This window comes from Fukomys damarensis, unplaced genomic scaffold (assembly GCF_012274545.1).
Source record: "Fukomys damarensis isolate Sample0158 unplaced genomic scaffold, DMR_v1.0_HiC HiC_scaffold_2, whole genome shotgun sequence".
In the NCBI taxonomy this organism is placed as follows: domain Eukaryota; kingdom Metazoa; phylum Chordata; class Mammalia; order Rodentia; family Bathyergidae; genus Fukomys; species Fukomys damarensis.
The window spans coordinates 13,163,638-13,191,120 of record NW_022900914.1 but is presented as its reverse complement, the minus strand read 5'-3'; the positions used below and the strand labels follow the sequence as shown (position 1 = coordinate 13,191,120).

The following is a 27,483-nucleotide window of genomic DNA, read 5'->3' as shown; positions in this document are numbered from 1 at the left end:
GCCTGCAATCCCAGCACTCCGGGAGGCGTAGGTAGGAGGACTGTGAGTTCAAGGATAGCACAGACAGCTTAGTGAGATCGGGTATCCAACAGGTGCTAAGTAACTGCATGACCTTGACCTTGTCATTTAACCTCTGGGTCTCGGTCTCCCAAGCACTAACTGATGGAGGTGGGCTAGGCTACAACTGCAAGACTCCAGACTTCCCTTATCCTGCAAACCCAGAGGTGACAGGGCTCAAAGATACACTAGTGCCATCTAGTGGCAAAATAAATGCAATGACAATACAAATAGATTAGTGTTTTTGGTTTGATCACTTTTTTTTCCCATTCATTTTATTGGTACATATTAGGTATACAATATACTAGCATCATTATTGGGAATTTGTACCTTTACATAATATATCCTGGTTCTTATTTTGTTCCCCTCCCTCTGCCCTCCCTTAAACCCCTCCACCCCTCCCTACTTACAAAGACTTTGTTTCCATTTTTTCTTTTCTCATATTTATTCCTTTCTTTTTTTCCTTTCCTCTACCCCTCCCACTTCCCTTTTGACACCTTTCTTCCTATTTAACATTATCTATTATACATTTTCATCCTTATTTACACCTTCAATTTCTCATACCATAGAAACTATTCGGTATTTACACACGTGTCCTACGTATTTCATTCCGAGTATAATCTCAGTGTGCATCCATTTAGCTATAAATGTCTCTAGTTTCTCATTCTTTATGGCTGAGTAGTGCTCCATTTAATATATATATATATATATTTTTTTTTTTAACACATTTTCTTTATCCAGTGTCCCATTGGTGGGCAACTGGGATGTTTCCAACTTTAGCTATTATAGACTGCGGAGCTAGAAACATGGGTGAGCATATATCGCTGTGGTATGGTTCTTTTAATTCTTTTAGGAGGAAACCCAGCAGGGAAATAGCTGGGTCAAATGGGATTGATAATCAGCTGGTTTGAAGAGCTAGAATGGAATCAATTCAATGAAAGGCTTTAGAAATCAATTCAAAAGAAGCCAAGGCAAAAACAAGGCCTACAGAGCAAATGACAGTGGCTCCTGGTGTGCAGTATGTGTCGTCAAGAGAGTGACTAAACTTTTTATTAAACCTAAGTACCTAACATAAAAAGTAAACCATCGGTTTACTCTGTGGGCTAAAAGGAAGCACCAACAGATAATGGGCATAAATTACTTTCGAAATTATGAAGCCAATTTTTACAAGAGTATTTAAAGCATATCTGTAATAGGTGCCACTTGCTTGTACATAATCGTCTTTAATTATAAGCCTACTACTCAACTTGCCTTCCTTCTCAGGGCTTCTACAGAATGAATAACCAATATCTTTATGCTTTTTGCCAAACTGACTTATAGAATCATTTTTTAAATTTTTCTACCACATATAATAAAAGCTAGCATTATAACCTAATCCAAAAGCCATGCTGTACCTCCCAATTCTCTCCACACTGTATCCCTGCCCACCTCCATGACCCAACACAGCTGAACTGTTGGACGCAGTTTCATCAAACAGGAAACGACCCAAGTCAAATCCAAGACTGACATGAATACTACTTGGTAGTAGCTTTTCCTAAAGTGATGCTTGATACTCACAATTTTTAAATGTACACTGCCAACTCTTTCATAACCAAAATTCTCCTCCCTAAGGACACACAAGTCTTAACTGGTCAGTTTCTCTGTCTTGCTAAAGGAATGATTCCCCCTTCTTTTAGGGTTTTCCTTTCAACTAAAGGGCCTGTTGCATTCTGTACATATTTTTCCTATAGCCTATTCATTGTTTGATGTTTTTCTCTTACTCTTATCTAGATCTAGTTGCCACAGTAAATATCTCAGTGGGTCCTTGAATGTGTCCACTCTTTCCAGAGGATATACAATGTATGTATGCGCCATCTGCCTGTGAGACTCTCTTGTCAGACAGATCTCCCTATTAAGATACAGGCAATACAGCTATTACTACAATAGTGCAACTGGCAGGAAAGGAAAGTGCCACTATTTAACACCTATTAATGAGAACTTACTATAGGCCAGAAATATGCTAGGCCCTTTGCATGTATTGGTCAACTTTTCTCAGCAGTCAACTGACACAGGGATTGGGATCTCCATTATACAAAAGCTCAGGAAGATGAAGAGATTTGGTTATGTTATGCTCCTTCGGGTTCCTAGAATTCAGAACCAGGTCTAAGGCAGCAAAGCCCCCACCCCACCCCCCGCCGCCCCATTACATTTCAGTCACAGTCACAGCCACAGCCCAAACGTTATCACACAGTGTGTATATTTCTTGGCAGTTATGCAAGTCAACCTTTGGAGTTTCAATTTTTATTGCTCGCCAATATGAGAAAGGAAGAACAAAAAAGAATCTTTTTTCTGTACATATTATTCACATATGTTCTCCAGTCCTCTCTATTGGAATGAGAGCTTCAACCTTTTCAAGTCGTCTCATCACAAATACTACAAATTCCCAATGAAACTACCTACTTCAAATAAAGATATTTTCTCCTTTCATAAACTAATATGAAAGAGAATGTTTACCCCTACCAACTAAGGAAGAGCATGGTGAAAGCCTCTGGGATGATTCAAATCACAGAGAACTAGGCAGCAGAAGTCTGGTCTCACATAGATCAATGTGCTGGGAAGGGAGGCCTTGGTTCCTCTATAATTCCCAGGTCTCAAAGAGGCTCACTTGCTATCATGTGCTAGATGGTGCCAGAACATCAATCTTCCTAAGCCTTCATTCTGCTTCTAAAGAAAGCCCCCAATGGGTTTTTCATCAAAGAAAGAAAAAAGTTCAAGTTCAAAGGCCCGGAATTCAGGGCTCTCTGTAACTCGGCCTCAACCAAATGTGTCATTACTTCCAAACATGCCGTCCTCGAGAGGCAAACCGTGATGAGGTTAAGGGTGGCAGCTCTGGAACAGGAAGAGCCAGGCTGAAACCCAGCTCCAGCCATCAGAACCCACAGGATCAGGTATGGATTCCTCATCCTTCTATTTCCTCATCTGTGAAGTGGGGTAAAAACAGTAAATGCCTCACCGGCCGTGCTGAGGATAAAAAACATGTAAAATATTACAGAACAGTATCTGGCACCTAGCAAATATTCAACAGTAGTTGCTGTTTTCATTAAAACTGAAAAACTAAAAATAAACAATCAAATTCTACAGTTACCAAGAAATTTTCTTCTCCACGCAGCTGGTATTTATATCAGCTAGCTTCCTGTACCGGAACACATTTTCTGAATTTTTTTCTTGCCATCCAAATCCCAACCATTCTCCCTAGTTCTCTGATGCTGATACTCCCTGGTCCATTAGGACTTTCTGCCCATTCACATCCTCATTCATTACTGGGAACCCAAAGTATGTTGCCTACTTTATCCTTTGGTTACACACCACATTATTCACGCCTCTTCATTCCATTCAACTTGTATAAACAACAGGACGGCAAGAATCTACTTCTTACAAAAATTTTTATTTGCCCTTTAAACAAAACAGCTTACAAAGAGTTCATACTTACACATCAGCTTAGAACATAGATGCTTACTGGAACTTCCTATTCTAATACTAATGCTCCATCTTTCTTTCAGTCTCCTTTGAAACATTAATCCTTGTTTCTGAAGTGAATGCCTTCATTTTTTCCTCCTCATCCCATTCTCCCCTAGAAAGATCTTCCCTGCTTATCTTCTCTTTGTCTGTAATAGTCCATATCTCCATTGGATTCATTCCCTCCTTTATCCACTGTAGTTTTTTTGTTTTTGTCTTCAATCAAATAAAGGTCTCCAATATTTTGAAAAGCTTCACTTTTCCCTTCCATCCCTCTGAGTTCAACACTCTAAATATCACTCTCATCTGTCCGACATGCTCCGAAATGAACCGTCTCTGGATGTGACACTCATTTCCTTACCATCACTCACTCTTTCGTCTTCAGAATCTGTCTCTAAAAGTCATCGGAGAGCTCAAATCCAATGACCTCTTCTGGACCCTCTTCAGACTTTATCATCATGTGTGATATCTTTCGCTGACATTAGCTCCTCTTAGTCTCCATGGACCCCTCATGGGTGAACTTCTTTCCTTCTGGCTGAGTTCTGGTGTGTTCTACTTCATTCACATTTCCTTGGTGTCATTTCTTCTGCCTTCCTCCAATTCCAGGGAATGCCCAACATTCAGGAATTCCCTGCTCTTCTAACAGTGTTCTGTGAATAACTTGAAGCCAAATGCATGGCTTCAACTCACTTCCATTAAAAAGCCCCACCTAGACCGGGGATTTTAGCTCAGTGGTTCCACTGACTGCCTTGCAAGCACAAGGACCCAAGTTCGATTCCCGATACCAAAGAAAGAAAGAAAGAACGAAAGAAAGACAGACAGACAGACAAACAAACCAGATAAAAAGCCCCACCTACATGCTTAATTCTAACCTCACTATTGGAGTTTTTTCAGGATGTTATGTCCAAGGATATCAGTCCAAACTGTTTAACTACAGTACCATCTTCCCGCATTCAACATCCAAAATCACGTCACTTTCCCCGAAAGACATTTTCCCTTTTCTCTGAATTCTTTACTATCAATAGATGTTTTCCTTTTTAATCAGAAAACTGAGAAAATTGGCATTCTCTCTGACACCAAAGTCTCCCTCAATCCTGCCAGTCCAATGAATAAACGCTTTATAATGAGATTTAGATGAGTTCTATCTTTTTCACACGTACCAGTAAAGCCCCTAATACTCACCTGTGACATTTATTCCTTATTTAAACTTCTTATGTGATTTTTGTCATATCACTCTTTTATTTAAAACCATAAGAGGGCCAGGAATTTAGTTCAGTGGTTCCACCACCTGCCTCACAAGCACAAGGTCTAGAGTTCAATCCCTAGTACCAAAAATAAAATTAAAACTGTAATAAAATCCCCTCATCTGAAGAGTCAGGTAACCCTAAGCCAGGAGACCTGCTATGGCTTGTATCTAGATGGCCCTCCACCCAGCAAAACCTAATGTGCTCACAGGTGGAGCTTCTGGGAGGTGGATAGATTAGGGCGTGTGATACTGGGCTTAAGGATGTTTGATAATTAAACTGGTTTAGTATAATTCTGGGTGTGGATAACAGACCCCACACTGGGTGTGGGTGGCCTGGATACAATATAAAGGGACAGCAGGAAAGCAGGTTACAGCTGTTGTCGCTTCCTGCTTGCCTTGCCATGGACTGTTTCTCCTCTGCAAAGCCCCTCTGCCATGCTGCTGCCCTGCCTTAGAATTAGCTGACTACGGACAGAAACATCTACAAATTGTGGGCTAAAACAAACCTTTCTTTCATTAACTTTGATATTTTGTTTGTTTTAGCAATGAGAAAAGTAACTAAGACCGCATTTAAAATCTTTCACAAACCACTTCTATCCACTTCTTTCCCTGCATACACTCTGTGTTTTGTTGGTAGGCCGACATAGCCTGTTTCACTCCAGCATCCATATTTGGGCCACAACAGGCACTTGACAATGCTCAGTTAGGCAACCACAAAATGTACTGTTCACACCACAACTTTTTAAAGTGAACCAGAACACTAAAACAATTTACGTTATATGAATTTTTTAAAAACTTATTTACTGACTGGTCAATCATTAACCAACAGATTTTTCTATCACTCTATTTTTCTATCACTCTATTTAAAAAACATTTTCAAAGAAAAAATTATTCTTTGGAAAATAAAATATATATTAAAGGAAAATTACAATTATTTTGTGTAACTTATGTATCAATTACTAGAACTAAAACAAATCATTTTAGTCCAGCATGGTGGCACACATCTGTAATTCCAGCACTTGGGAGGCTGAGGCAGGAGGATTACTGAGAGTTAAGGGCCAGCCTGGGCTACGTAGTGAGTTTGGGGCCAGCCTGAACTACAAAGCAAGACCCTGTCTCAAAAGACGAAAATAAATAAATAAATGAATATTATTTTATCTTAACACTTAACTTTTTTTGCTTTTTTAGTACTAGGATTGAATCCAGGGCTTCATACATGCTAGACAAGCATTCTATTACTACCACTGAGCTACATCCCAGCCTAATATTTAACTTTTAACTAAATGTATAGTGGCATTTAGAGTAATGTCAGATGTTTCCCCCCGACAGACTGAATTTCCAAAAATTTTGTTATGAACCAATTGAGTAAAATAAATTGAACTCTTTTGAGAAATAAGTTATTGGGTTTCTATTTAGGACATCTGATGTTATGGACATAAAATTGGCAAATTCAACTGTTTGTGGAATACAATTAAAAGAGCTAGTAGATTAATGGCTATGACCTCATCTTTCATACATATATGAGAAAAATCTGGTATTGACTAACGTCCTAAGCTAATTTTGCTCATTTTCATTTGTTCTAGATAAAAGGTCAGACGTTAAAGAATGACAAGAAAATTCACCTCCTACAGCTGCATGCTAAAGTGTTATCTCTGAACATGGCTTTCTTAAAACAAATGAATAAACAAAAAATCTACTAGCTTTTAGTAAATGCTAATGCTTCTTCAGCAGATGGGTCTTTTGGTTTTCATGTAGTCACTGATATTCCAAAGGCGCGTGAGGTGGAAAGTAAATAAATGCCAACTACATTGTCTATAATTGCACATTCATTCATTAACTCTCTTAAATGTAAATTGAATTTTCAACTCTCTAAAATTTTACTTTTCTTGTTTGTTTGAATTTTTTGAGATGGTTGTTGCTGAAGATTTATGTAAACTACAAAAAGTCACCAAGCGATACAGTAAACAAATAGTAGTAGATTTAGACCACACAACACGCGACCACTGCCCTTCCATAAGGGCAGATTATCCTTCACGTTTATCCTTGGCAGGGCTTCTCTGCCTTTCCTTCCTGCCTGCCTAGGCTCTGAGTTTCCACGTTTCCAATACAACTGGCTTCCTGACAACTGGTGGCCAAACAACTTCATGTATCTCATGGGCAAAAATGCCTGTTTTACAACAAGGGGTTGACAGCGATATTGGTATTTCTGGCAGTGCCAGCCAAGACCTGAAGCTTAACCACTTGAAGCATGCAGGTTATACCAGCAAGCATCATGCACGCTGTCCTTGCAAGGGAAATGTTAATTGAGTTGTATGTAGAAAAGTCTATGGGTGGGGACCAGATACTGTCATTCTTTGGATGTAAAGGCATTGTAAGTACTAGATGAAGGCTATGGCAGAAGATGAGAAAAAGAAGAGGATGCCGATGAAATGCACCCATCTTCTTTTAATGTCACTATTGAGAACACAAGTTCATTTTAAAATGAAAAAATCTGGGACCAACACTAAATTGGATGGGCTCCTAGGATACCAGGCGTACACTGGGACTGCTGCACACGCTGACTGAACTCTCAAATGCATGCCTTTCCTCGAGCTCATCCTGGAAGCCAGATCCCCTCTTGAAACATTACTGCAGTCCCCATCATCCCCTCGACATCTGATTCCTGCCTCATCTCTAGCACAAGCTTCCCTGGCCCCATCAAGCCACCGCAACTGTGTACTTCCTCCATACGACCACAGCCCTTCTGCCTGCACACGCTTGTTACGCTGCAGCAACGTCACACAACCTTACCAAGGTGAGCGGCCAGCTGATTGAGAAGGGGAGCTAAGGAAAATAAAATTTTAAAGGGGGAAAATGTGTTGGGTGGGGCTAGAAAAAAATGATAGGAAATAATATTTTCCTTTCTCAGTACTACACAGATTGGTATGAGATACCTAAGCAATTTATTTGGTTTTCTTTTTGCATGAAAGTGGGGGGTGGGGGATGATGGAAATAATAGCTAACTAAGAACAGGAATAAGGATTTATATTTTAATTCTTGTCCTGAGTCTGTGAAAACCCACCTGGGAAATTTAACTCAGTTTCCCTCCCACTATCTTCAGCTTCCAATGCCCCACCAACCCCTGAAGCCTAAGGCTGGATTTTAGTTTCCCAGTCACTTGGGGAATTGGAACAGATCGGCATAATCAAATGCTAGCTAGAAATCTCAAAATCACAAATGTAACAGCACGTCTTCTGGTTCTCTAACAGATGGACCATAGACAACGCATTTAATTTTGTAGCCCAACCCTACTCTGAAACCAAATTCTCCTATTTTTATATCAAAACCATTTAAATACCCCTTTCAGTTTGCCTAAATTTTGTTATTAAACCCAATAATTTCCCTGGTATAAGACCAAATACTTCTACTATCAAAGCCAGTCAAATACCTCTCTGAGTTTGCCTAAATGTTGTTATTAATATTAGTTGTTTGGTTTGATCAGAAAAAGAGGACGGAAGTTTTTTAATTCTGCTTTTCTATTTTCCTTTTATTGTGGGTCTTAAAGGAGACAACATAGCACAGAGGAGCACTCCTCCTACAGAGATCATTCAAACTTGGATCACAAGTTAAAGTAGGTATATGGTGTGCAAGTTTGCATCTTGTAGTAGTTCGATACAACTACAGCATCAAATGTCGCATATTTTGGAATAGCTAACAATAGCCTGCCTGAATTGGATCCATATGACAGGCTGCAAAATATCCTCTCACAACATGTTTGGACTATGACTTGGCTTTGAACAATTGTCATTTCTTTGTGTATCTAAGTAATTAGTTCTAAATTATATAATGAAACCATCAAGCCTTGTCAAGCCCTCTCTTGCAGCTTTGCTCACATTTTCCTTCCTTCCTAGGATCCTTCCCACACTGTTAACAACCAAGGCTAACACTAGAACATTATTATATTCTCCTAACTGCCTACATTGAGCATTTCCCACAGCCAGGTTTGCCCAAACAGTACTCTTGAATTACTCCTTTGCACACTCCGGTCCTTCAATTGAAACAAGGCCACAGACAAAATACCCTGCAGTGGTTACCTGTGTGCCACAGAAGAAGCCAAACGGTTTAGCCTCACATCTAAGACCTTTCAGATCCCTTATCCAATCTAGCACTGCCACAGTAACCGCCCTATTTACCCTCTTCTCCATACCCTCAATACACACGTGCACACCCACTCTTTCTGTTTCTAGGGCTTTACACAGACTCTTTCTCTTCTCGCTGCCCTCAGCACTGGCCTTCTTTACCAATTCAAGCAAAACTTGATTTTCTTCCTTCCTTTCTTTCTTCCCCCCCACTCCCAGGGATCAAACTTGGGACTTTGCACTTGCAAAGCAGACAGTGGAACCACTGAGTTAAATCCCCGGTCCCTACAACTTGATTTTCAAAGTCAAATCCAGCATTCCCTTTCTCTGTCTATGGAAGGTAGAAATGTTCTTCTTGGCCTCACAGAATAAATTCGTGCTTTACAAAAACCCTCGCAGTATTCCTTGATGTGGCATACTGTGAGCTAGTTTGGTCTGCCTGCACCACTAAACTGAATACAGGTTACAAACCGTCTGCTATTTCTTTATCCTTCAGTTATTATGTGCATAGTAGGTAATTAGTATTTATTTGAATAAGGATATTGTTTATTCACCCATTCAAGATATGCTTACTGAATACCTCATATGTTACAGGCACCACAAAATTACAAATCAACCATACCAATAGGAATTCCTGCCTTCGTGGAATTTACACTGTAATAGAAGAAAAAGAGGTTTTTCCCAAAAAAACAAGTAATATATAACATTTGAAGGTGCTAAGTGCTATGGAGAAAATTAAAGCAGGGAAGGAAAACTAGAAGTCTACAGTGGGGAGTGTGACTTAAATAAAATGAGCACAAAGGGCCTCTCTGAGAGAGTGATACTTGAGCAATACTGAATGTGTTGAGGGAACAAGATATGCAGACATCGAGAAGGTCATTCTAGGTACAGGAAGAGTAAGTGGCAAGATCCTGAAGCCAGGATGTGTCCAGTGTATTTAGAAAAGAACAAAGAGGACAACATGAGGAGGATGGGAAGAGGAGGAAGAAAGGGGGACAGCTTTAGTGCGGATAGCACAGAGAATGACAAAGGGACTTTGGTTATTATCAGTAGTGCAGTGAAGTGAGGGATGATCTGTCTGACCTGAATTTTAAAGGTTTAATTTAGATTATCACTGACAATAAGAGATGAAGGCAAAGAAAGAAGAGACCAGTAAAAGAGGAAATATAATTAATTAGGTGAGATGATGGGGATTTGGACAGGTGGCAAGAAGTAGTCCAATTCTGGACATAAGTTTAAGGTACATCTGCAAAGATTTGCTAATGGAGTAAATATAGGGTGTGTCTTACTTTTCTTGTGGCCGAGACAAAATACCCAACACCCATAAGTTAAGGAAGAAAAGGTTTACTTAGCTCACAGTTTGTACTGGTTTCAGTTCATAGCTGGCTGTCTCCAAAGCAAGGTGGTGTTGCAGAGGGGCACTGAAGAGGAGAAACGGTTCATGGCAGGCAGAAGACAGGAAAAGCAAGCACATGACCAGCGACAAGCCTCTTCTGTCCCTTATATCCTATACAGGCTACTTGCCTTTAGGGCGGTACCACTCACACCTTTAATCCTAGCATTGCACCATGAATCATTCCCAGCATCACACACTCTAGATCCAGCCACCTTTGAAAACCCCCACCTATGGCTGTATGAGGTTTGGTGTGGTGGGGGGACATCTAGACATAGCCATAACTGGGTAGAAGGGTGAGTTCAAGGGTGAATGGGGTTGCCATACACAGGAACAGGGATGAGCTTGGGAGAAACAGGTTTCAGGAGTAGGAAACATTTCAGATACTGGTGATGTTAAGTCAGAGTAACAAATGGGAAGACTAAGTAAGCAGTTAGAGGTCGGGGTCTAGAGTTCAGGGTAGAAGACAGGACTGAAAATAAAATTCAAGGAGTTGCCAGTTACAGATAGTATTTAAAGCTATAGAAAATGATAAAATCAAGAGAGTGAGTATAGACAAAGACAGCCAAGAACGTAGGAACCAGCAAAGGAGAATGAGAAGGAACAGCCAGTGAGGTGAGGTGGGAAGAAAATGATGATGCTGACAAGGTGAAAAGAGCCTGGGAGCTTGAGACAGCAACTCTTGCCTGTGATGTGCCTGCCACTGATTTAACTGAGACTGAGCAGGCAAAGGGAGGGAATTCATTTCCTCACTTGAACAGCATCTATGATTAGGTAAATGTTAGGCAGAGGCTACTGAGATAAACAGGTAGTTTTCCAGAAAAGTAAAATTAATATGGAGTAAGTTGTTTTCTATTAAAAAAAAAACAAACACTGTTACAATCGAGTTAGAGGAGAGCTTTTCACAATCAAGGCACTACTGACATAATGGGCCAGATAATTTGCTATTGTAGGGGCTGGGCTGTGCAAATTAGAGGGTGTTTAGCAGCATCCCAGGTCTCTCCCCACTAGAAGCCAATAGTACACAGCCTCACTTCGCCATCATGAAAAACCAAAAATGTCTCCAAAAGTTATCAAATGTCATCAAGGGAACAAAATTATCTGAGACAGTATAAGCTGTCAACAAAAATCAACTCTTCATATACTTTAAGCATCCCTGCTGCCTAATGCATCCATTCATTCTATAATACCTTATGTTCACACTCGCCCTACTCTTTTCTCCAGGGTCACCAGCCACCTGATTTGTCTTCATTCCGAGAAAAGAAAGTAACAATGAGCTCAACTTGTTACTGAAGACCCACTTTTCAGCAAGGTCTGGTGGCATACCTATAATCCCAGTACTTGGGAGGCTAAGGCAGGAGATTATGAGGTCAAGGGCAGACTGGGCTAAGTGGTAAGATCAACACCACCCTGGACTGCACAGCAAGACCCTGTCTCAATAGAAATGAAAATAAATAAATAAAAATCTAGAATATTAAGCAAAACAAATATACTTCTCACACATCTCATTTTTTCAATGTGAAGACAATTCCCATGTCTACCCAGTTAGGAAATGATCATTTCCGCACATTCATGGTCATAGCAGTACTACCTGCAATGGGCAACAGGGAGATACACACCAAGTGTCCGCCAGATGAATGGATAAACAAAGAGCAGGATGGCGCCTACAGCTCTCGCCCAAGCTGCCCAACCTCAGCGGCAGACCAGCAGGAGGCAGAGCCATACAGGCACCTACAGCCCCCATAGCCCAGCCCCTGCCCTCCCCCACAGGGGGGCTGTACCTCTATCTTCCTGGCTGTGCTGGTACTTGGATTCAGAAAACTATAGAAGCACAGGGGGGTCATAAAGGTCATTGTTCTGAGCTCTAGCCTCAATTTTGATTTAATTCACACAGTTAAAGGTGATAAATTAATAACTACTACAAATTGTCATTTTCTAAGCTGTGCATGATGCTTCTGCGCTGCTGATATATCACTTTGGGCTAAGATGTTGTGATTGATCTAATCAGTTGTTCTTCCTGGTATAATGAAAAAGAGACTGCCTCAGAGTCATTAGAGACTCAAAACCTAAAGATAAGCTATAACAGGAATACTGAAGTATTAACCCAAGTATCAAACCAAGGACAGTACCAACAACAAAAATAAAAATGGGAAGACATTCAAACAAGGCTTGAGTACAAACACAGAATTCCAGCTTACCAAGGGCAAATTTTGGGAGAAATGAGGTGGAAGAGTCTGATAACCATCTGGACACCCTGAACTGATAACATAGGAAGTAACAAAACAGATGAATGAAGCTCTAGAAAAATTCAAAACAAAAATAATTTCTCAGATAACTACAGAGATAGTGAGCAGAATGAATGGCATGATTAGAGATTCTACAACAGAAACTGATTTAAAAAAAAAAATACATGAGCTCAGGACCATGATAGAAGCCATGAAGACCCAGCATAGGAAAGAAATGGAAACAATGAATGCCCAACATAGGAAAGAAATGGACCCATGAAACAGATTCAAACAGATATCCAGATTAAAAAATCTATGAAATGTTACATACAGACTGAACCAATCTGAAGACAGAATATCAGATATAGAAGAAAGGATGGAGATCAGTGACCAAGAAAAGAAGGATCTCTTAAAAATAGTAAGGGAACATGAGAAACCAATCCAACAGCTCCTAGATGATACAAAAAAGAATTATATAAGACCGATAGGAGTCCATAAAAAAGCAGGAGAAAGTACAAATGACATTTAAAAAAAAAAACTGTTCACAGAATTAATAATAGAAAACTTCCCCAAAAGAGCAAATGAATTTGACATACAGATAAGTGAGGCATATAGACTTCAACTAGCCATGATAAAAAAATTTAAAAATCTACACATACACATATAATAATCAAGCTCCCAGAAACTGAAGACAAGATCAAAACACTACAAGCAGTTACAGAAAAGAAACAAATCACATGCAAAGGACAGTCCATCAGAATCACAGCAGAATTTTCAACACAAACCCTCAAGTCAAGGAGAGCCTGGAGTGAAGTATTTCAAGCCCTAAAAGAAAACAACCCCCTGCAAAACTATCTATCAAAATTGATGGGGAAATGAGATACGTCCATGACAAAGAACACCTGAGAAACTTCATGAATACCAACAATTCTAAATAATATGCTAGAAAAAGACAATGAAGATCACAACTCCATGAGGCAGCAAAACCAACAGGCAAGGCAAGAAATTAAAGGGAGAAGGGGAAAAATTAAAAAGACTCAAAAGAGGATAATAACACGATGATGATAAGTCAATACATATCAGTTTATAACCATCAATGTTAACAGCCTCAATTCACCAATCAAAAGAAACTGACTGACAGAATGGATTAAGAAGCAAAATCTAGGGGATTTGGCTCAATGGTTCTGCCACCTGCCTCACAAGCACAAGGGCCCAAGTTCGATGGCCAGTACCAAGAAGCAAAATCCAACAATATACTGTATACAAGAAACACACCTAGTTCAAAAGGAAACTCACAGACTGAAAGAAAAAGGATGGAAAACAGTTCTCCATATGACAGGAACCCAGAAAAAAGCATGGGTAGCTATCTTATTTGCAGACAAAGTAAATTTCAAACAAAAACTAATTAAGAGAGACAGAAAAGGTTACTACACCCTTGTAAAGGGAACAATCCAAGAGGAAGAGATGACAATCATAAATATATATGCACCAAACACTAATGACCCAACTATACAAACAAGCATTAAGGGACAAGAAAAACCAAATAAGCATGAATGCAATTGTAGTGGGGGACTTAAATACCCAACTGTCACAAATAGACAGGTCATCTAGACAAAATTCAACAATGAAATACTAGATCTGAACCAAGCTTTTGAACAAATGGACTTAACAGACATCTACACAGTGTTCCACCCCACAAAATCAGAATATACATTCTTTTCAGTTGCAAATGGGTCAATCTCCAAAATAGACTACATACTAGCTCATAGAACAAGTTTAAGTAAATGCAAAAGAGGTGACATTATCCCATGTATATTATCAGACCATATTACAATTAAACTGGAGATCAATAACAAAAGAAACCACAAGAACTTTACAAACACATGGAAATTGAATAACACTCTCCTGAACAACCAATGGGTAGCAGAAGAAATTAGTTTTTACAAATAAATAACAATGGCAATACAACATACAGGAATCTATGGGACACAATGAAAGCAGTTCTACAAGGGAAATTTATAGCAATAAATGTCCACACTAGGAAAACAGAGGGAGTTCAAATAAACAACCTAATGCTGAATCTTAAGCTTCTAGAAAAGGAAGAGCAAGACAAACCCAAAACCCAAAGCTTGTACAAGGGAGGAAATTATAAAGATCAGAGTAGAAATCAATGCAATGGAGACTAAGAGAATGATACAAAAAAAAAAAATCAAGGAATTGAAGAGTTGGTTTTTCAAAAGAATAAATAAAATCGATCAACCCTTAGACAACCTTATCAAAAAAAGGGAAAGAAAAGGTTCAAATCCATGCAATTAGGAATGAAAAGGTGAAGTGACAACAGATCCAGCATAAATCCAGAGGATCATAAATACCTACTTCAAGAACCTATACTCTCATAAAATGGAAAACACAGAAAAAAATGGACAGATTTCTAGATACATATGAATTACCAAAGTCGAATGAAGAAGGTATAAAAATTCTAAACGCCCCAATTACAATCAGTGAAATTGAAAATGTAAGTAAAAATTTACCAACAAAGAAAAGCCCAGGTCCTGATGGCTTCACTGTTGAATTCTATAAGACATTTAGAGAAGAACTACTGCCATTACTCTTCAAACTTTTCAATGAAATTGAAAGGGAAAGAATACTTCCAAATTCTTTCCTGGAAGCAAGCGTTATGACTCCAAACCAGGGAAAGACCCAACCAAAAAAGAGAACTACACATAGATGCAAAAATGCTCAATAAGATACTTGCAAACAGAATACAGAGGAGTGTCAAGAAGATCATACACCCTGATGATGTTGGATTTACCCCAAGAATGCAAGGATGGTTCAACATATGTAAATCAATAAATGTAATATGCTACATTAACAGAGTCAAGAACAAAAACCATATGATCATCTCTATAGGTGCATAAAAAACATTTGAAAAAATTCAACATCCATTCATGATGAAAACCCTGCAGAAAATTGGAAGAGATGGTCTTTATCTCAAACTGATAAAGGCTATCTATGAGAAACCAACAGCCAACAGCATATCAAATGGTCAAAAACTGAAAACCTTCACACATTAAAATCAGCAACATGACAATGATGTCCACTACTACCATTCCTATTCAATATGGCTTTGGAAACATTAGCCACAGCAATTAGAGAAGAGGAAGAAATAAAAGGAAAGGAAGAAGTTAAACCATCATTATTTGCTGATGATATACTACCCTATATACAGAAGGCCCAAAAACCCCACCAAAAGATTTCTAGACTTAATTGATAGATTCAGTAGAGTAGCTGGATGCAAGGTCAACACTCAAAAATCAAGAGCCTTCTTGTACACAAATAACAGACTTACTGAGAGAGAAATTAGAGAAACAATTTTTTCCACAATAGCATCCCCCAAAAAAGAAATGTCTAGGAATCAATCTAATGAAGGAAGCCAAAGACCTTCACAAATTCAAAACTACAGCACTCTAAAAAAAGAGACAGAAGAGGATATAAAAAAATGGAAAGACATCCCCTGTTCCTGAGTAGGAAGAACCAATACAGTGAAAATGGCCAAGTTCCAAAACTGCTATATAGATTCAAAGCAATCACAATTGAAATCCCAACAGTATATTTCACAAAATTAGAGAAAACAATATAAAAACTCATTGGGAATCAGAAGAGACCTAGAATAGCAAAAGCCATCTAGGCAACAGAGACATGGCAGGAGGTATCACAATCCACAATTTGAAACTATATTACAAAGCCATTGTTTTAAAAGCAGCATGGTACTGGCAAAGAAACAGACCTGAGGATCAATGGAACAGATCAGAAGATGCAGAAACAAATGTAGACATACTCAGCTACCTCATCTTTGACAAAGGAGCCAACCATCCTCACTGGAAGAAAGATAGACTCTTTAATAAATGGTGTTGGAAAAACTGACTTTCAATCTGCTAAAGATTAAAACTAGACCCCTATCTTTCACCATGCACTAAACTGAAATAGAAGTAGATCAAAGATCTAAATATTAAAACAGAAACACTCAACTTGTTAGAAGATAAGCTAGGTAGAACTCTTGAAAACACTGGCATAGGAAAAGACTTTAGGAACAAATCCTCAGCAGCACGGGAACTAGCACAAAGAATTAACAATTGGGATCCCACCTTTTAAAAAAGCTGCACTGCAAGAGAAACCACCAACAGAGCTAAGAAACAACCTACAACTTGGGAAGAAATTTTTACCAGCTGTTTCTCAGAGAAAGGTCTACTATCTAGACTATACAAAGAACTCAAAAAAATCAGGTCCCCCAAATATAACTATCTGATTGAAAAATGGGCATCTGAAATGAACAGACATTTCTCAGAGAAGTAAAAGCAGCAAATAAATATATGAAAAAATGTTCCACATCACTGGTCATTCGAGAAATGCAAATGAAAACAACAATGTGATTCTACCTCACCCCAAAATGAATGGCTGCTATTAAGAAATAAACCAAGAACTAGTGCTGGCGGCGGTGTGGGGAGAAATGAACCCTTCTTCATTTTCGGAGGGAGTGCAACCACTGTGAAAATCAATATGGAGATACCTTAAACAGCTAGGATTGGAAGTCCCATTTGACCCAGCCATCCCTCTGCTGGGTATCTTCCCAAAAGAATTAAAAGAATCATACCACAGTGATATATGTGCACCCATGTTCATAGTGGCACCGTTTATAATAGCTAAAACTTGGAAACAGCCCAAATGCCCATCAACCTGAGACTGGATAAAGAAGATGTGGGTTTTTTTTAAAAATAAAATGGAGTACTACTCAGCCATAAAGAATGAGAAACTAGAGACATTTACAGCTAGCTAAGTGGATGCACATTGAGGACATACTCATAAATGAAATTAATAGGACTCACATGTAAATACTATATAGTTTCTCAGGTGTGATAAACTAAAAGTATAAATAAGGGTCAAAATGTATAATTACTATTTTGTAATAAGAAGAAAAGGCAAATGGGAGGGATAGGGAAAAGGTAATAAGGGAAGAGAAAAAAATAAGCAAAGAGGAAAAAAATGGAAACAGAGTCTCTGTAAATAGGGAAGGGTGGAGGGGGGAAAGAAGGCTAGGGGAATGGAGAAAAAATAAGAACCAAGGCCTGTCATGTAAAGGCACAAGATCCCAATGATGAATATAACTGTATTGTATACCTATATGTATCAATTAAAAAAAGTTTTTTTAAATGCAGTATGTACACACAGTAGAATATTACCCGGCCTTAAAAAAGGAAGTCCTGATACATACTGATTTCAACATGGATAAGCTTTGAAGACATTTAATTAAGCAACACAAACCAGTCACTAAAGGACAGATACCATATGCTTTTATAAGATGTACAGAACACTTAAATTTATAAGACTGAAAGTAAATGGTAGTCACCAGGGGCTAGGAAGAGAAGGAAACTGGAGCTGTTGTTAAATGGGTACTAAGTTTCAGTTTTGCAAGATGAAAAAAGACACTTTGTTGCCCAACAAAGTGAATGTATTTAAATTAGCATTACTGAATTACACACTTAGAAATGGTTACGATGATAAAATATATGTTAGGTCATCTTTACCAAAATTTTAGAAAGGATGTGAGCTGTGGGGTTAAATCATCCAGATTCAAATACTGGCAGAATGCCAAAGAGCCACCTGGCTCACAGTAAGTGAACATTAGTAGCTAATTCTAAATAAACATATTAATTAGAATTATACCAAGTCACCCTGTGTGTCTGTCAGGAGCTACATGCGCCTTTTGGATTGGTGAAGTGAGAAGGTAGTTAAAAGTAATCATTTCTGATGATAAAATCATTTTTCTAACTGAATGACCTTAAGTATAAATTAAGGTTAATCTCTTTCCCCCTAAAAGTTAGGTTCATTCCTGTGGATTTCTCAAGTTCCTTATATTAGAGTCCCAGATCCTTTTTTGCATTAATTTTCAAATCTTAAAAAAAACCTTTAAGCATTCAAATGTATTTGTGTGATGTAAACATACAGTTTCCCTTAAATTAACAATCCATTCTATACATGTACCTATTTATAAAGATCTTTCATCAGTGATTTCAATAATCACTTGCAAGGTTCTACAATGACTGTAGTTTTGACTCACTTATTTCCTTCGTAACGTACTTGTTCAAAATAGTGCCTAATTTTAAAAGCTAAGGACAGATAAGAGAAGAAATAAAATGAAACAAAAGTTAAAGCAACAGAAAATAAGAGAACCCACCTGTGCACCTTTGCTGACAAGCAAGTAGCAGAGATTACATTCTTAGCTCTCAAGGGCAAGCTCACCAGTCATTAGGATAAAAATGGGTACTCATTCAGCAATAATCAAATCCAAAGGAAAACGCAAGCCCTGAGAGCAAGTAGGATTTCATGAACTATCTAACCTGCATAGGGTTAATCTTCACCGAGCGTTCAAAGCACTCCACACAGTCTTGAAACTCCTTGTTGCGAAGATGAAGAAGGGCTTTGGAGCGCTGGGCCCGAGCACTGCGGTGCTGGGACAGCTCCCAGGCCTTGTCATAGCAGGAGTGATCTCCAAGGACATCTCCCAGCAAGCAGTACAAACTTGGTGTTTCTTTTTTCTCCAGCTCTTGCCTAAGGATTTCTTCTGCCTAGAAACAACAGAAATAATAAAAGTACTTAACTGTGACCAACTGCTACTTTTTATCACATATACATACCTGATCCAAATTTTATTTTCGACATCTGTGATTACTTGCTTATTTCACGTGGCTAGGACACAGGCTGCATGAGAGGCCCAACAGATAATAAATATGGTATAAGTAAAAGAGAGAAGAAACAAAGATGAAGAGGTGAATCCTCCTTTACTGGTCTTCTGGAACCCCAAGGAAAGGATCTGGGGCAAACCCATGTAGCTCCCTGGCTCTCTGTTCTGGTGGTCACCTTTGTGACCATGTTTTTAGAGCACAGCCTTTAATTCACCTCTATCAAACAGCAATGGAAAGCATATTTCTTTTCTTTTCTTTTTGGCTTGCATCTTTAATGTTATGATGAGGAATTTGGGACTCCCAGGCTTATAAATTTATAAAAGAAGGGGCAGGATACAATTCAACAAGCATTGCTAAAAGAACAATCTCTTAACGAAAGAACATATCAGCTCACAATTAAACTTTATTTCAGATGCCCTGTTCATGTTTGTTTGTTTGTGATAGCGTCTCCTAAAGTTTAGGCTGGCCTCGAATTCACAGTGATTCTCCTTGCCTCAGCCTCCTGAGCGCTGGGCTTACAGGCATACACCACCATGCTCCGCCCATCCATTTTAGGTATTAAAAATTGTTCCCCAGTTGCTTAATAGGTTTGGGTATTATTCCCATAAAACCATAATTCAGAGCTACCTCATCATTCAAGTTAGTTCTGTACTTGTTACTACTCATCTTTGACTTTCTCCTATCCGTATCTGCCACTCATTCCTGGTAAAAACTTCAACAGACAATAAAAAATATGTGTATCTGCATGCTTTGCAACTGCTCACACACAAGCAACTTCACACAAACAGCATGGCATTGGGCCAGGGATTTAATTCAGTGGTTCCGCCACCTGCCTTACAAGCGCAAAGACCTGAGTTCGATCCCTGGTGTCAGGCGTAAAGCGCCAGCATGGACGCTATCTTAGTTAAAGGTTAAGCTCGCCCTCCTGAGAAAACAAGAAAGGACCAAGGTCACTAAAAAGGCAGAGTTTTATTCAGGACAATGGTCAGGAACAAACACCAAATGTGAACATTCCAGGTAGAAGAGAGAGATGATTCCCCTAAAGATTAACCATAGCCCTACACTTTGTCACAGAGATGGCATTCCTATAGAGATTAACCACAGCTCTGTACTTTGTCACAGATATGTCAGCCTCATCCTGTGCAAACTATATGTTCTGTTCCTTTCTTCTAACCGCTGTATTTCACTTCTGTAATTTTGCTTGCTTCCGTCCTATCTAGAAATGTATAAAACCCACTTGTACTCTGGGCTCGGAGCGCTCTCCAAGTCGTTCTTGGAGGGGCCATCTGGCCAGACAAAAGGTCTGTTTGACACTATTCTTGGGTGTGGCTTGTTCAGTTCCTCTGGGGTGTTGTCTTGCTGTCACTGATAGGTAGTTCTTCAGAACATTTAGTTAAGATCCCTTGTGGTCTTACACCCAGTATCAAAAAACAAAAACAAAAACAAAAGCAAACCCAGCGTGTCACTGCCAAAGATGCTACGACAGCCAGGAAGGCCACCCTTTACTAAGCTAGAATGAGACTTTAAAGTCCCTCAGGTATGTAAACTGGCAATCTAAAAGTGTATGTTGGGTTTAATTCAGGTCTTTGGTTTTGAAGCCACACGGTTTCTCTGACATCTTTTAAAAGAGGGACATGCTTTTGAAAGTGACTTTGGATGTTACTCTTCTGCATTTCTGACACGTAAGGGTAATACTTCAGGTCAAGTCTCAAGATAGAACCAGAAGTGATAAAACAGTTTCTAAGGGAAAACAATTGAAATAGCCAGGAGTAGAAGGAGGACATTGATTAGGAAAGAAAACAAGACTCAGGAATTTAAATAGGAACATCTGAGATGACTCAGACAACAGAAGCCCCCAATGGTAGTGAACATCCTATACCCGCAGAGGCAGCGTCCTCTACCTGATGAGACAGATGCTACCCTGCTTGAAGATACTACAAGGACTACACCTTTGCATCCCTCATTGCCTCCAGATGTATAGAGTCTTACTTAAAAAAGTGCAATGTTTTGTAAATTTATAGATGGAAACCTTGAGATCCCATGGTGAAGGAGTTGTAAGGATGCTAAGCCTGGAAGAAATTGGATCATAATTTAAATCAGGTTGAATTCAGATACTCACCAGAAAGTTTTGATTCACGGTGTTAACTCAAGCAGTTGCAGACAGTTCTAAATTACCTGTTCAAGTGCTGGACTAAAACCTGGACTCAAACACGTCCAAAACTAAAGGAAGTTGAGATACCAGAAATTCCTTGTTGTAATGTGGAGGAAGGAATCCAACAACATAGAACAAAGAGGCTATTGTTAATTCATCTTTTACAACCTGAAGCAACTACCCCCTCCACTCTGTCCTCCAGCAGGTGCCAGGGGATATTCCCTTCACCAAGGATTTGAGAAATACATTGCATAGGAGAGATCCAGCATACTTGAGAAGAGCTACAATAGATGTCCTACATAAGTCTGGCAGGTCTTCCTGTTGAAATGGAGACAATTAGAACCCAGGATGGGAGTCACTAACAGTATTGAGTTCCCAGGAGCAAGATGAGCATAGTTATTTGCAGTAAGCACAGCTAGAGTAAGAATTATTAGGCTAGCGCAGATCTTAAGTGAAGGACTGACCATGAAACTTTAGGGCCAAATTAAATGGACAGGCAGCTAAGTTCAAACTAGATATATGCAACAGTTTAAAAAAAAAATGTTCAATTAAAAGAGCAGATGCCCTAGTCTCTCACCCAAATGCCACCCCTAAGGCACTTCCAAGACTCACAATTCAAACTAGATATGCAACAGTTTAAAAAAAAATGTTCAATTAAAAGAGCAGATGCCCTAGTCTCTCACCCAAATGCCACCCCTAAGGCACTTCCAAGACTCACAACTTCTTTTTAAAAATAATAAAGTGAAACCAGTATCACTTACGAAGAACTCTGTGATAACTCAAGTATGTAACACAACTTTCCTTCTCAGGTCTTTTCCAAAGAAGTAAATATAACCATTTACCAAGAATTTGCATCCTGAGGAAGAAGAAATAGCTGTCTTTTAGAGATAATGGTTAGTTAATGCTAAGTCTTTAGGACCCAGAACACAACTGCGACGAGTGAGGCAGTTCACAGCAGTGAGCCCACCCTGCAGTGGCCATAGTTTGAACCCACCCAGTGGTTTGCTAGTTCCTACACACAGTTGAATTAGGGAAGCGGAGTCCCTGAGTGCAACCACAGCATACTGACCAGCAAAAGTCCTTGAAGCTTCCTCTCCCCACTAAATAAGTAAATGCAAAGCAACACTGTATGTCTATGAAAGCCACAGAAATTTGTTTCACCAGCAAAATCTTGAAAGATTTACCAGGAAGAGTGGGTAGGTGCATGTGGGGGGGGGGAGCTGGGTGGTTGACTTATTTATTTAAAGTAAGAAAACATATGGGTCCTGGAAAATATCGTGGATTATTACAAACTTAATACAGGGGTGGCTCTAACTGTAACTACCGCCCCAGATATGATCTCTTTACTGAGGAAATAAACACTGGGAAGCAGGTAGTGGCATAGTAAATATGCTTTTTCTCTACCCATTAACCAGAAAATGCCAGATCCGGGGAGCTTTCACTAATACAGAAAAAATTACACTTGTAATTGCAAGTTAGGTTTGCCCCAGAATTACATGAACTTCATGCTATACTATAGACTACAAAGAGCTTAATTGTCTCACTATCCCATTAGACCTCATCAGTCAGTGATCTTGATGACATCAAGCTAATAAACTCCAAGAAACCAAATATAAAAACTGTGTGCCAATGTCAACCAAAAGCCAAATGGAAATGATTAGATGCTTGACACCTTGATTTGTTATTAGAATAATAAGTAATATATAAAAACTCATTTACCTCTAAGGAATTCATCTATTAAATAAAACACAGTTTTAAAAATAAATGCTGAATCCTATGTATTCCAGGAACACTTCATATGTAGACACTTTTTAAAAACATTTTTAAAGTTTCCTCATGTGAGAAATCTTCTTTAACTATATAACACAATCTACCAAATACTCTACCTGCTAGCAGTTTGCCACTTTCCAAAAAAGACACTCCTAAATTAAAGGCCTAAATCCTGCATGTTCATTATTATGCTATGTCAACTTGTTTAATATGGAAACTACACTTCCTAAAACCCCTTCATTTTATTTTCATGTCAGAGTTGGCCTGCTGGGGACTGAAAGGCAGAGGGAAGCGACAGACTACATGGCAAAGCTGTCACGATCAGAGAGGCAGTCACAGGCGACACGGCGCCACCCCACAGATCAGAGCTCATCCTTCTGCATGTGTCACACTTCTCTTTCCCATTGCTGGCCCAGCCGATCAACAGCAGCTCCAGGTCCCATTAGACCTCCGCTGTGGATTTACAGGGCTGTTAGCCACCAAGATACTCAGCTTTCCACAGACCTCTCCGCAAGCTCCCCTTTCACAGTCCTGTTTCAATGGTGGGAGGCATGTGGCTTCTTGGCTTGTAAATTCTGACTTACCCACTCCTGTCAGTGCTTCAAGTAGACTGGTACATGATTATTTCCCTCTTCCACACCTTTGTTTTTCTAGCTCTTCCCATGTTTGTGAAAAATCTAACTCCTTTAGTAAACCCCTTATTCCTAATATTAAAATTGAATTTGCTTCCATAAAGGAAGCAACTCTGAATAATGCACATTTTTTATTTTTTAACATTTTAAACTCCCTGTAAATCCTTGCATTTGACAGTGATTTGTAGGATAGCTTTATTTTATTTTAGGAATGAATTTATTGTTAAATGAATTATCTCACTGGCAAACAGAATAGAGAGAGTCATCAAGATCATACAGCCTGACCAAGGGGGATTTATCCCAGGGATACAAGAATGGTTCAACATAAACAAATCAATAAATGTAATACACTATATTAACAGAGCCAAGGATAAAAACCATATGATCATCTTATAGATGCAGAAAAAGCATTTGACAAAATCCAACATCCACTCATGATAAAAGCCCTGCAGAAAATTGGAAGAGATGGTCTTTATCTCAAACTGATGAAGGCTATCTACGAAAAACCAACAGCCAACATCATACCAACTGGTCAAAGACTGAAAACCTTCACATTAAAATCAGGAACAAGACAATGATGTCCATTGTCACCACTCCTGTTCAATATGGTTTTGGAAACATTAGCCGGAGCAATTAGACAAGAGAAAGAAATAAAAGGAATAAAGATAGGAAAGGAAGAAGTTAAACTGTCATTATTCACTGACGATATAATAACCTATATAGAAGACCCAAAAACCCCACCAAAAGACTTCTAGACTTAATTGACAGATTCAGCAGAGTAGCTAGATGCAAGGTCAACACTCAAAAATCAATAGCCTTCTTGTACACAAATAACAGACTTACTGAGAGAGAAAACAGAGAAACAATCCCATTCATAATAGCATCCAAAAAAATGAAATACCTAGGAAACAATCTAATGAAGGAAGCCAAAGACCTTTACACATTCAAAACTACAGCACTCTAATAAAAGAGACAGAAGAGGATATAAGAAAATGGAAAGACATCCCTTATTCCTAGGTAGGAAGAACCAATATAGTGAAAATGGCCATACTTCCAAAACTGCTACACAGATTCAATGAAATTCGTATTGAAATCCCAACAGTAAATTTCACAGAACTAGAGAAAACAATACAAAAATTCATTGGGAATCAGAAGAGACCTAGAATAGCAAAAGCAATTCTGGTAACAGAGACATGACAGGTGGTATCACAATCTCCAACTTTAAACTATATTACAAAACCACTCTGATAAAAAAAACAACAACAACATGGTACTGGCAAAGAAACAAACCTGAGGATCAGTGGGATAGATTAGAAAATACAGAAACAATTGCAGACACACTCAGCCACTTCATCTGTGAAGAAGAAGCCAACCATCCTCACTGGAGGAAAGAGAGCTTCTTTGATTTGGTGTTGGAAAAACTGACTTTCAATCTGCCAAAGATTAAAACTAGTGCCCTATCTTTCACCATGCACTAAACTAAAATTGAAGTGCATTAAAGATCTAAATATTAAAACAGAAACATGAAACTTGCTAAAAGATAAGTTAGGCAGAACTCTCGAAGACGCTGGCATAGGAAAAGACTTTATGAACAAGTCCTCAGTAGCACAGGAACTAGCACAAAGAATCAACAATTGGGATCTCATCTTATGAAAAAGCTTCTGCACTGCAAGAGAAACCACAACAGAGTTAAGAGAATATGTGGGAAAAAATTTTTGTCAGCTGTTCCTCACACAAAAGACTACTATCTAGAATACAAAAAGAACTTAAAAAATCAGGTATCCCAAATATAAAGACCCAACTCAAAAATGGGCATCTGAGACATTTCTCAGTCAAAGAAGTAAAAGCAACAAATAAAAATGACGAAATATTCCACATCACTGGTCATTCAAGAGATGCCGATGAAAACAACACTTCTATTCCAGCTCGCCCCAGAAAGAATGGATGCTACCAAAAAATCAACCAATAACAAATGCTGGCGGGGTTGTGGGTAGAAAGGAACCCTTCTCCATTGTTGGTGGGAGTGCAGACTGGTGCCACCACTGCGAAAATCAATATGGAGATACCTCAAAAAACTAGGATTGGAAGTCCCATTTCACCCAGCTACTTCCCTGCTGGGTATCTTCCCAACAGAATTTTTTACCATAGCGATACATGAGTGCCCATTTTTATAGCAGCACAATTTGTAATAGCTAAAATTTGGAAACAGTCCAATTGCCCATCAACTGGAGACTGGATAAAGAAGATACAGTTTTTTGCTAATATAAAATGGAGTAGTACTCAGCCATAAGAATGAGAAATTAGAGACATTTATAGCTAAATGGATGCACATTGAGGCAGTACTCCTAAGTGAAATAAATGGGACAAACGTGTAAAAAGTTTCTCTGGTGTGAGAAACTGAAAGTGTAAATAAGGATCAAAAGGCATAATAGCTAATGTGACATAGGAAGAAAAGGTCTAAATGGGTTGGGAAGAAAAGAAGGGAAAGGAAAAAATATGAAAAAAAATGGAAACAAAGTCTTTGTGAACAGAGGGTTGGAGGGGTCAAAGGGAAGGCAGGGAAAGGGGAAAAAAATAAGAACTAAGATACAAGTCCCCAGTGATGAATGCAACTGTATTGTATACCTAAAATGTACCATCAACTTAATTAAAAAATAAGTAAATATATGCATTATCTCAATCCCTCAAACAATCCTGAGCAGATATTAATATACTTATTTTTAAGATAAGGAAATAAAAGCTTAGATCCTATGTCAATGGTCAGTCCCACACAAAAAGATGCTAAGTTGAAAAGCAGGTACTTATCTCCCAGTTTAATACTATGTCACAGGTGGATATCAGCAAAAATAGTAGAAGAAAATTTTTTCCATGATAAAAGCAACCAAAAAACTAGCAAAAAATATCAAAACTAACTTTTTAAAAACTGTGAAATCTAACAAATTTGCAGTAACACAGGAAGCATTAATTCAAGAGAAATGCTAAATCTTAATTAAAAACAGCAAGCTTTGTGGCATTTTAGTTTGCACCACTTCTATTTCTTCTTGTCCAGCTCCACGGTAGGCTTGAAAACCAAAAGCTCACAATTATGGCGGCCACCAGAGGGAGGAGATGGTTTTGGAGCTACTTTAAAGACCCTTTCCCAGAAAACTGTCATTATATCCCCAGTCTGGTAATTCCCTAGAAGAGCCCACGTTCAAGGCTGTCTATCTGACCTAACTCTGAGCTGTTCAGTGAAAGCCTTTGACAAAAACAACTAGAGACAATTTCATAGGTGCCTGAGGTGGCAAATAACAGTATGACAAGGGAATTTAAACAGAATCTATTTAAACCAAAAAGAACACAGTAATGGGGAAATAAAAGACAATGATTTATAGATAACAAATATCAAGATGACAATTATAAATTGCACATAATCAGTGATTACTTTTAAAGGGATTTAACAACCCAGTCACTGCAGAGGTTTATAGAGAGGATAGCAAAAACATGATCCAACTAAATATAATCTACAAGAGACACACTTTAAATTCAGACACACAAAGAAGTTGAAAGTGGAAAACAAAAAGGAAAAACTTACATCACATATACAGTAACCAAAAAAGAGCCGGATCACAGATGAATCATCCTTAAGGCAAAAAAAAAAAAAAAAAAAAAAAAA

The 27,483-nt window shown here is 38.7% G+C and overlaps 1 protein-coding gene across 3 annotated transcripts in view; it reads right to left on the bottom strand.

The window, feature by feature from the left end:
• Ttc27 (tetratricopeptide repeat domain 27) overlaps window positions 1-27,483 on the bottom strand; it is a 164,028-nt gene that overhangs the window by 40,813 nt on the left and 95,732 nt on the right. For all 3 annotated transcript variants that reach the window (XM_010645223.3, XM_010645231.3, XM_033763504.1), the window contains one exon: window positions 18,930-19,157. In XM_010645223.3, the coding sequence (XP_010643525.1) occupies window positions 18,930-19,157 (228 nt within the window). The remainder of the gene's footprint in view (window positions 1-18,929; window positions 19,158-27,483) is intronic.